This window comes from Battus philenor, unplaced genomic scaffold, assembly GCF_028537555.1.
Source record: "Battus philenor isolate CCGP_79_NKW_IND1 unplaced genomic scaffold, ilBatPhil1.0.hap1 SCAF_3, whole genome shotgun sequence".
Taxonomy (NCBI): domain Eukaryota; kingdom Metazoa; phylum Arthropoda; class Insecta; order Lepidoptera; family Papilionidae; genus Battus; species Battus philenor.
Genome location: NW_027181693.1, coordinates 10,572,145 through 10,584,633, shown reverse-complemented (window position 1 = coordinate 10,584,633; position 12,489 = coordinate 10,572,145). Strand labels below are relative to the sequence as shown.

Here is a 12,489-nt window from a genome sequence, read left to right as displayed (position 1 = left end):
CTTTATCTATTATATAAGTGAATTTTTATTAAAAGTATGTCGTTTTTCATCAGAGATCATAGTTTTACGATAACAATGATTGAATATTCTTTGCGACATAGGCTTACTCCATAGATTTTTACCGGTTGAAAACGGCCTGCATTCATTCAAAGATTTTTTTGCGACTTTAAAAAAAGTCTGTCCATCTTGAGGGTGGACGTCTTACGCTGCGCTTTCGGTTCCGTGGTCTCTACCACCGGCAATCTATACTGCGCGCTATCTAGCCTTTACACCGCCACGTCAACTTCCGTCAACGCTGGGCTATGTCGATTCCTTTCATTCGGAACGTTGAGTGACTATAAACTTGTCAATAAGACCTAAAGTGAGAGATCACGATATTTTATTATTAGTAAAGCTTTTTAATCTTAAACCCAAACATTTAGATCGAAACATAACACAATCAAAATTGGTGATCGCCAACGGTTTTTGTCGAAAAATCATAACAGCTTTTTGATAGTTATTAGTTGATCGGTTGTTGTGGTGATATAGCGTGAAATTAATAAACTAATATTATAATCGATGTAAAATAAAATGACAAACATTGTCTATAGAAAATGTATTTAATATGACTTCAATCTCGCCTCTAGACTGTACATAAGCGCAAGTACACTATTGTTATGTTTACAGTAAGTGCAATACTATGAGAGATGAATGGCAACAAGGACGATAGCCGCATTTATATTCTAAGCCAAGCCAAAACTGCAATGCAGTTACAACGATCCATTACAATATTTCACAATGCGCTTTATTTTCCTTTAAAACACATGATTATGTAATATAATTATATTGATTAATTTGCAAACATTACGACCTAAAAGCGTACGTAATCTCATTACTAAATTTACATACTTGTTTTTATCACTAACGTTAAATTGTCATTAGGCTCTCGTGGTGAATTTTTGCTTAAACCTAAAGTGATTGTTTCATATATAAATAAAAAAGGAATTTCCAAGTAAATTTATGCTTTCTGATTTTTCATTAATTAGACATTTTGGTTAAAACTCTCTGCCTTATCAGAGTTAAAACGTAACTTATTAAGATATTTTCTGTTTGATAATATTTTGTGGTCAAATATTTGACAGGTGATCAAATTTTATAATATTTCTAGCTTTCTCTCTATAACGAAATTCCTCGCGTCTTGATTAAATATGTAAAAAAAATTTCTACAATGGCGTCCTCGATATTTGCGCTTAGCAACACATTCGGTGATTCATTTTTATTTTTATAGATAGATGCAAGTAATGGCAGTAGCAGGGCGTTCACCCGAAAGTTACTGATACGGCTCGCCCATAACAGAACAGCGATATACAGTTTTGTAACACAATACTAAAGCCACTATTAGATTGATACTTTTTGTTCCTACACAATGATGCACTGAAATCAAAATACATTCATCATCATATAAGACAGAGAAGTCCAATGCAAGGCATGGGCTTCCCCGAAAATTAGGTACGATAAGCGATCTTGCGCCACCCACATCCAGCGACTTGCAAGTCGACTTTAACGTACGGCTTACGTAGGTCAAACTAGTGGCGGGTCTACCCAAGCCGCGTCTACCGATTCGTGGTAGCCACTCGAGAACCTTAAGGCTTTCACGAGCGATGGTTTCCGCCCAAATATTGTAATCGTCGTCCTAGTCGTTTCAGCACATGGACTTCCACAAAGGCTAGGGCTATCTCAAAGATACCTATTAGGAGATATACAATAATCACCACGCCGTGCAGGCAGGTTAAAGATCGCAGTGCGGTATTATGGTAAGCAGGGGACGCTGCTACCCATCCTCTGGAAACTTTTTTGTGGGCAGTGCCAATCCGACATAATTAAAACAATGTGAATTTAAGTGTGTGTGTAATTATGTAAGTTCGTATTCTGGAAATCTAAAACTGCGACCTACGATAGCAAATCTTAATCCTCTACCGCTGAGCTACCATTGCTTTATACATATTTTTAATTTGAACAGTAATAATCATTATTAAATATACTATCTAGACATCAAGAAAGATAGATATGACATTAGTTGAACTTATACACAAATAATATAGTGTAATAAATTTCTAATGTGTTTTATTGAAATTAAATATGTTTTATAAACTATACAATTCCTTTATTTCAAGTAGTGCGATGACTTACCAAGAAAGAGAAAGTTTACATAAAAATATTTTAATAAAGGATTTAGTTGATGCTAATTTTATTTACAAAAAGTTTCACTGCATAGAAAACCTAATTTGATTTTCTTTCATGCAAACAACTGTTAGAGCTCGCTTTTGTTTACTGTAAGCGAACAGAATATTACGCTCTGTTTGTTAAACGTTCAGACAAGACAAATTACATTTAAAAATAGTTTAGTCAAATTGGTTGGAAAACTGAGCTAACAAAATAGTCCAAATGATTTCACGACAAATAAATAAGTCTATGAAAGTAAGTTTTGACACTCTGATTCTGATAGCATACAGATTCGAAATCCTACAAATCTTTAGTCCATTAGCGAAGTTCTGAAGTCAATGTAAACCTCAATATATAGTAATTAAAAAAACAAAGTACAACTAGAGAAAATGAACGCTTTATTGCAAAGCCGACTATAAAAGGAAACTAGCAAAGACGAGGAAATGAACTCTACGTCGTAAGTACGTACAGGAAATGTACCGGTGTATTATCACATAGAATGTTGCTTTAGGTTCTTTATTAACAACTCTTTACATTAATAAAGCGTCAATATTTTTATTTCTTCTACACAATGACTACTTTATTTTAACTTTACAAGTGGCCCTTTTAACTAACCAGCCATGTAGAGCTAAGGAAATTCGATATTATGCACTGTCCAATAATTCAACGTCAAGCGGAAATCGATCCGCTAGATGCTTAGAAAATTAATTGAAAAGATTTTTTAAAAATGGTCGGCCTAAGTATAGTAATAATTTTAAGTATATGATTTGAAAAAGTGCAATTTTCTTTTTCAATTAGGCCATTGCATTGATTTTTTGTCTATCGGTTACTAAAAGATTATCCAATTCATTCTAAATAAATTAGAAAAGTAGGAATTAGTTATAGTAATAGAAACAACGTCACCGGCAGAATATCAATTCGCTTTTTCGTATGGCAATAATCTAAAAAAAAATAGTAGCATTGGTGATTCTTATTAATTATTTTTCTGGGGTTAGGTTAGCTGTGTAAATTACCCGGCTTTGACATTGATTTATGGGAAAGCCGGTATAATCTTTAATATATTCAAATTTATTTTCAAAAAGCAGTTCGGTCATCAGTCAACTCGTGTAAATTGAAAATTGAGTATTTCATATTATGTTAAACAAGAAACACATATTATACAGTTAACTACCTAACGCACGGTTCAGCGGTTCCTGTCGAACTATGTAGTATACTTATCAAGGCAAGTTGAAAGGAGGTTAGAATAAATAGGCCTCTCAACGTGTTCTACTTTCTTACCCTTGAACTATAAGTGACTCGTACATTTTTAACGACTACCACTTCCCAGAAATGATATGAAGTTCCAAACTTTATTACATACGACAGAAGTATAAAAGGGTGGCGTCGTCTTTAAATAACTCTAGAGACCAATAAAAACTGGAGAGACTTTATAGACGTCTATAAGGCAATATTGAAACTATATATAAGATATGCTATAACTTTGTTTTTCAGTACTCTAATACATTACGCTATTCGAGGAATGGGAAATTTGCCAGCCAGGTCAAGCGACACATTTCACGAACAAAATTCGAACCTTCACTATTTTTATCAAAGGAAATATTTGTATTCCATGTTGATATTGAAAATTAAATATAACCAGCGTAGCATAGAAAAAAATTATCATTATTTATATTACAAGAACATCAATGGAAATACATGTAAATTACAATTAAATATAAATAATTTTCTAACACAATACTAAAAGCAACACTACATCGATAATTATTATTACTACTGAATTCGATGCCCTTATGACGAAATACAGTAACCGATAGACGCATACAGTAAGCTATGCCTCCCCAAAAGATCGTCAAGATGACCGGTCTTGAATATATACATCTAATGTGATGTTCTCCGCGAAAATAAAGTAATCGTCGTCGTTTCAGCTCATAGACACCCACTGCAAAGCCTGGGCCTCACCCAAAGATGTCTTGGCGGATTCACCACACAGAGAAAGCTGCTGCGTATCCTTTGAAAACTTGTTTATGAGCAATAACAATCCTATATAATTAATGCACAGAGTGAATAATATAAGATTGTACCCGAGAATTGAACTTCCGACCTACAATCGCAAGTCTCAGTTCTCCATCGCTGAGCTAACTCTGTGCACCCAGATAAATATATAAAATACTAAGCAGACTCCATAAGTTACATTACACTGACTTTTTGTTATAATACAAAAGGTTAACGTACAGACAAAGATACCAGATGTGTGGAAGCAAAAAACATCGTGAAACTTAAACAGGATTACGTATATTGTCGGACGCATTTAATGTGGTTTAAATCCGTTGGAGCGTGGTGGATTTATCTACAGGTTTAGTTACTAAAAATACGTAAAGAACATTTTAAATTCTTCTAACGCGATCTTTTTCCATTGAACTTTCTATTTCTTTTTAATTTTGTTAGTTATTACTTCAATGTAACAAAATCTATATACGTAAAATAAAGTCGTGTTAATTTACACGATTTATAACACAAAAACTTCAGGACCATTTAAATTTGACCGAAAAGGATAATAAATACTGTAATAAGGTATTTATCAAATGAAAAATATCGACAAAAAACCACTACAACATAAGTTTAGCCGTATAATAAAAATTATTTATTGACTGTTATCTGCTTTGATTTTCGCCGAGTCAGCTAGTATTTTTAAAAAAAAAACGTATTTTAATATCTATTACGGTTTAAAATTCTTATGTATTAAAACTACCGAAATGTTATTTTTATTTCCAATAACAAAACAGACAACGTTAGCTCGCGTCATCGTCCAAGAAATGATTCATTTTGTATTGCGGGCACAAACAGATAACAGCTAATTCAAACAACGAATATCCTGAGTGTAGACGCTATTGTTATATAATAATCAATAAAATGGTTTGTGTTAGAAAAGTAAACTTATTATCTATGGTTAAGGAACTAATTTCTTAAGTAAACAGATCCTATGTCAGAAACGTGTTGTCAATAAACCTTTAGTAAAAATAATGACAGCGATTTATCGATTTGATTTGTATTAAAAACTTTAATTAACTTAGACCGTCACATTTATGATTTACACCGTAATTTTACGATTGAAAAATGCGAAATAACTCCAATCGCCTATACATTCATTTAAAAAGATCGATAGGAATACAGAGTAACGTTTGACAATGCCTATTGAATTTATTATTCAAACATTTTAATCTTTTAAAACGGGAACGGTTGAATGACATCGCTTTAACTACCATCCGGTGGTAAATTGCTCATTGCTATATCATTACCTTATGAGTGTTATCATGTTTATAAATAAACAATATAAACACTGTTACACTTTTAAAGGGGTGATATAATAAATGAATTTAGCTTCAATAAGCATGTATCTATTAATAGTTTCACATAATCCAATGTGTAACGTTCGTATTTACGTGTCCGCTTCTGGAATTACTCATGCTGAGTTTCAAAACGATTATGTTTGATATAAATATTACTCTATAACTTACCTCGAAATAAAATACGAATTAAAAACACAGATTCACTTTAAACACAATGTTTGAACACAACGTTTGTGTCACGCACAAATTAGAGACACGTATGCGTGCATGCAGACGCGTGCGCCGAAGAAGACTGGACGATGCTATCCACGGACGATTCTATAATACAGAGACCGACCGGAGTGCCGGTCACTCGTTCTCTTTAAACCAAACGACGAAGGCCGAACGAGTGTACTCGTCTCGTCGGCTTCAACAGAAACATCGAAGTGAGTCACCTCGATGACGTGCACTCATGCAACATCTGACATGTATCACACAATGTCGAACTTATCTTTAAGATATAACATCAAAATACACAGGTACAATGGAAAAAATACGAATGCCATTGACTTAATCGGAAAAAAAATTCCAAGCCCAAATAGGGTGAGAAGACAAACAGTTCCTGAACCCGAAAAAATAAAAAAATCTTCGTCTCCTACTTTAAAAATATAAAAGTTACGTAAAGTACTTATTTTAATACATAGACAAAAATTCTATTTCAAATGACGGTGTTAAAAGAAACACAGTCGGTTTAAGTTGAACGTCGTAATAATTTAGAGTGCATGGGTTTTACACAAATTGCAATTTTTTATTTCAAAATCAGGAGATTGAAGTATGCGATTGTGTCTGTTGTTCCACTGTTAAATGTAAGTAAAAAAGTAAAAAGCAGCAAGATTTATATTTTAAAAGAATTATATTTTAAAACATTTATTTGTTTAAAAGCAATAATTTTACAAATACGTGACATACACATTTTTTAATTTGTTTTTTGGGATTAGCCATCACTACCCTATCATCGATGGCGGAGTGACGTTATAAGGAACTCTTAATATTCGAAATAATTATTGTAAGTTTGTACAGTTAACGATCCAATAATCGAACGACAAAGATAAATATTACAGTTTATTTAGTCACGCAGCAGCTAACGAAAACTTTTAAACGTATTTAATCAAACTATCTAGCTGCCGTGTACAGCTAAAAATAGAATATCTGCTTTAAAGCTTTTAACGTTAAAATACCGCATTTATGTTTGAGTTTACCCTAGTAGATTTAATGAAACTATCGTATCCTATCTGTAAATGTTTGGATGGTTAAACACATGTTAAAATTTAATGAGAATATTTAGCAATGTTTACATAATGGAGAATACGTTTAACAACTAATACTAAAACCAACCATATAGACTGGATATCAAATATTCAGGAATCAAAACCTTGTTTTTTTTACGGATGTATCATAGTTATCTCTATGCAAACCAAAATGAAAGGTCGTATCTTTTACTAAGCTTAAAACTGAAAATAAGCTCCGCCATTTTGATTTTTCTTGAGGCACGAGGAACTTTTTTTAAGCATAGAAAATTTGTATGAAAATGATTAAAACCTTTCCTTAGACACATGGTACAATCAAAACATAAAAGATGTGATAGGATTAAGTTTGGTCTGTTGGAAGTGGAAAACTTACTATAACAAATCGATAAGTACTATGAAATAGTTTTTTTTCTATTGGATTGCGACAGACCGATAACAATAGGTACACTTAACTACCTAACGGGAAGTATATCGGTTCCGGTATTACTATATGTCCGTCCGGAACTGCTGTACAAGTCTATATAACGGGTAACGAGTGTATTAATGTATAATACGTTTCCAAACTTTACCGGTAAACAGTAACGAAAGCCAAGGCTTCTCAAAAATGTTATCGTGATAAAACTTAGTGAATACATCTGAGGGAAACAAAAAAAAATTTTCCGAAATATTCAAACGAACGGACTCATCACAATAATTGCTGAGCAGTGTTTCAGTTTGGTAAAAATATAGTACCCGTTAACAATACACGCGTATATTACAGCTATTTGTTAGTATCTGTATCATTATTTTTTGTGAGAAATCCTGCACGACGTACCTTTGAGAAAGACAGTAAACCGCCAAAAGATTTTCCTTTTTCGAAGAGTCCAAGCTCAGGGAATACATACGTGTTTTAACCCTGTATCGTATATATGTTCTCTATGTGCCTATTTTATAATTGACTGATGGACTCTGTATTCCGTTTTCAAAAAAAGCTTTTTGAAAGATAAACTCAGCCGTAGTTCATTTTTATTAAAGATTTAAATCACTGACACTAACGTGACACGATTTGGTTTTTTTTTAATTTTTTACCGTTATTAACAATTAAAAAAGACAAATAATTACTGCAAATCGTAAGCCTCCCCTAGAGATATATATATAAGATTATATATCATAATCGCCTCGCTTAGCATGCGGGTTGACGATCGCACTCTGTTAATATGGTACGCAAAGGACGCTGCTGCCCCCCCTCTCAAAATTTGTGAGCAGTGGCAGTCGTATTATAAGATTGTCCAGAAATCGAACCCACGACCTACGATCGCAATTCCCAGATCTTTAAGGCTAGATTACCACTGCCCAATTTATTACATACCAAACATTCAACACTCCAATAAGTCACTTTTAACTTATCGGGGTTCAATCATAACACGCTGGACACTTTCATGGTATACATGCCTATATATACTGTGGATCGAGAGATCGACTGTATATTTTCTCTAAAAAATCACTTGCTAAACACTTTATTACAAAAAAAAATTTAAACTTCTAAATATTCAAATTTTAAACTGCATAGAACATCAATGAAATATAGTGTTTTATGGAAATGCAATTCTTTGCAAGAAAGAACAATTATTGTATTAAACCGTTACAAAATTTTGTATCGTTTATAAGTAGAAATTGCTAGTATTAAATTGATTTTCCCTGGACATAAATAAAAACTAAACGAAGGAATTTATAATTAATACTTACAATTTTGAAAATCTACCTTAAAAATTTTGTACATTATTAAAACAATCAAGCAGTTGTTTAAATATAGATGGATAAACAATTTACTGACATGTATGCAAAATGGCGAAAGACAATAATAGAAATGTTTCAGGAAATCTTTCATAACGGCAAATGTTTAGAATTACATGAACAGTAAACATTAATAGCGAACAGTTTAACACGTGCCGCGGAATCGATATTATTTTCAAAATAAACACCAACATTTTTCATTCAACAAAGCATTATTTTAAAACAAATATCGAGTACATACGGCTTATGACAAGTAGTGTTGCTTTTACGAACAATACATAACAGCCTATGAGTGCTGTTATATATATATACATCCCAAAAAAACTACATTCTACTACAAGTCCCGACAGACTAGACCTGACACATAATTGTAGGCCGGTCGCTTTCCATTTAAAAAAATAAATTAATGTGAAAGAAATCGAATTTGTTATCGATAAATACTGACCGATACAGCTTTTACACGATAATATGAATTTCTAGCGCTTGAACGGTCAAACGCGCGAAGTTCAAAGCGAACTGTCAAATTCGCCAAATTTGTATTATAAAGTTACTACCCAATTTTCTTTTTGAATAAAAACCTTCTATCTTTAGAAATTAATAAAAAAAAGTGTTCAAATTTTTAAATTATATTGCAAAAAGAAGTTTAACAATTAAAGCTTTTGATTATTGTACCTTTACAATATTATCATTAATTATTAATGTCATATACGATGGTAATATGTTAAAGTTTTAACCTACTATTTAAAAAAAACAAACCAGTAATTTATCGTAGATTTTCATCCAGTACCAAAAAGAACGTACAGAAGTTTGATATACATTGCATTTGCAAAACCAATTCAGTTTTACTTAAACCGTGCCCAGGTGCGCGCAAAACTGTGTTAAGCACTCGACATTAATTATAGATACGAACTAAAAACCTTTTCAAAGGTATAAACGTTCAGTTTTTCTAATTAAAACAAATCAAATTACTACATCGCTGCCGAGTAAGAAATTTTACTAGAAATATAATTTTGTTTAATATTTGTTTGACTTCGTTTCTTAATATAACATGAACGGAATATTACTTAATACGAAATCATTCATATAATTTCTGAACATCTTTGTGGCGTAGATATTGTCCTCCAGGTTTACGCTTTCCTGAGCTAAGCTCTGAATAGAAGACTGACTTTGGCAACCTAGAGGGGTTTATACGCACTAGGTGTTCAGACCAGCGTAGTTGATACTTCGTTAGCAGTTTTAGTCTGACGAAGACCTTAAGAGTTAGAGACACGATCCTGCCATTTCAAACGAAGGATGGCACGGAGACACTTCATGTGAAAGACGTCAAGATATCTGATGTCATCTTTGTACAGGCACCAGGTTTCCGAGACATACAGAAGCAGTGGTAGTATGATTGCTGTATAGACGGCTACTTTTGTGTGGAGCCTTAGGTCCTGAGACTTCCCTACTCTTTGGTTCAATTTACCAAAAATAGTAGCGGCTTTGGCGGTTCGGCCAGATATGTCAGACTCGAGACGGTTGTCGCTACGTACTGGACTTCCTAAATACCGGATGGTATTGACTTCGTCTGGCTTCGTGGCTTGCCTATTGCCACTTCAACTTGCCTTGCTTGACTATGTCTGCTACTTTCATTCGTTTACGAATATCCTCATTTCTTATACCGTAAAGAAATACCGAACGTAGCACTCTCCGTGGCTCGTTGAGAGACTGGGCTTGCAAACGAGGCCAGAAGTGATAGATTATATTTCTGTATCGTAAATCATCTATGGGAACACACATGGTCGTAGTGTACGTAGTTACAACGATCAATTATTTTAATTAACATATCGACAATAATAAAAATATTTTATTCTATTTCATAGCCAAAAATAATCGCTCTGTTGGAGTAGCAATTAAAATTAAGTACAACAGTTCAAAATTAATACAAATAAATAAATTAAAAACTCTATTGTGGAAAAATTCAATGAAAATCAAGTACTAAGTCAGATCTAAGTATTAAGAAGATTCATGTCAGAGTTTCCTAAGCAAATAATGTTTGGATTTTAATAAAAAGCCGTGAAATGATAAGCATTAAAAATTAATTATGCATTTCGGAAACGAAACTCGAGAGTCAAAATGTAGTGAGGATCAAATGAATAAAAAAGAGCGCTTACTCGGGCATCAGGCAACCCGCATTGATTTTCATTCCACGGAGCTACTTCTATTTGCAAATAGTTTAAATTTTTAATTTATCCTATATATTCGAAATATATAAAACTAGTTCAAAATTGTAGTTTTTTTAATGAATTTACTAATTATTAATTATGTATGTTAACCTTGCATAACAGTGTTTTTTATGTTCGTTATGCTGGTATTCCTCTGACGGTATTACTTTCGTTGACGTTTTCCAACTTCAAGTGTTGTTCGTACTTTTTTTAGAACAACTTAACCTGCGGTAGTAGCAGCTACTGTATGTATCCACGAGTCGCCGATGTTCAGAAATCCATGAGTATTTGTTATTTTTATACATTTGAATATTAACCGTGACTATGTCCTTATTTTTTATGTTGTATGCAACTTTTATTTTATATACGAGTTAAATGTATAACAGTGTTATAATGTACCATTTATATAACGATATTCAATATTTTTCTAGTTTTATCTATATGTTCTTTCGACACTTACCAGGTTCTGCTACAACTGGTCCTAAGGGATCAAATCGGACACGGTGCTCTACCGCCGCCCGCGCCGCGCACACTAGGTCAGAAAAGAACCTATGTCTTCTTAAAGCCAATTCATCGCGGCCCACAGGAGTAGCCGGAGGGTCCAGAGGCCGTTCCGACTCCTGACTATTCGCTTTACCGTTTAAAGTTTCAAACACCTCATCGTCGTCTGAACTGACTTCCTGCACGTTCAAAGGACGCTGTTCGCCTATGTCATTGCTGCTCGTGGTGGATTTCAAAATGCCAGTAGATTTTCGTCTACCTGTTGGACGCACATCAATATTGGTTCGGGCCAACTCTTTTTCGAGATTCGCCAGTTCTTCCAGAGTAGCCACATTACGAGTGCAGTCCATAGAAAATCTTTTGAAATCCATTCGTGATTTTTTGTAATCTACAGAATATCTTTTTTTGAGTAAGTCCCTCTTAGATACCATCTGATCGACTTCATCGATTTCTGTATCATAATTAACAGATTCCTGTGACACTTTCTTTGCTTCGAGATTTAATAATTTTGTGGGTGAAAGCTTAAGTAAAACCTCTTTCTCGTTTTCATTTTCCTTACAGTTTTCTAAGCATTCGCTTTTCTTAGTGCATTCGTTCTCTTTGTATTCACCTGCGTCAGTTTCTTGAATATTTGAATGGGACAAAGAAGCCATGTCTTCTGGTTTCGATTTGCTCTTGCTCAGTTTCTTTGTCGGTCGATGACAACAACTTTTGAACATAGTTGTAAAGAATGCGTAAAGTTATGAATTTCTTCTTAAATATAAAACAGTAGACTCTTATAATTTACAAACAAGAACGATAACAGTGTTAAAATTTGTATTGTTGATTTTAAAATGTTTAATTAAGCATTACAACGTGGATGAAAGAGGTCCTTGACCATCATGGAGTGTTTTGTTGCGCGGTCAGAGGACGTGCGTTCGTCGCGGCCTGCCGGGCGAACGGCGGCGGGCGACTGACGGCACTGACGCAGGGCGGATGCGCCGCCCGCCCACCGCAGTTCCCTCAACCTTCACGGAACCCTAAATCTTTTGTCCTTTGCTAACATTGTAAACAGCTATTGTCTTGTTCCTTTTTCGAAATTATTCTCAATGTAGGTTACAGGATTTCAATTACCAACTCGCTTTCTCTAGCATGTAACGAAACAAATTCTCCTCAGCAAACATTTGGGAACTGAAA

General features: G+C 33.8%; 1 protein-coding gene across 1 annotated transcript in view; it reads right to left on the bottom strand.

Annotated features, from left to right (window-relative positions):
- The window catches only part of capt (adenylyl cyclase-associated protein 1), a 32,996-nt gene extending 20,925 nt beyond the window's left edge, over window positions 1-12,071 (bottom strand). The window contains exon 1 of the mRNA XM_068770610.1: window positions 11,273-12,071. Coding sequence (XP_068626711.1) covers window positions 11,273-12,032 — 760 coding nt within the window. The 5' untranslated portion in view covers window positions 12,033-12,071. The remainder of the gene's footprint in view (window positions 1-11,272) is intronic.
- Window positions 12,072-12,489: the final 418 nt, after the last annotated feature.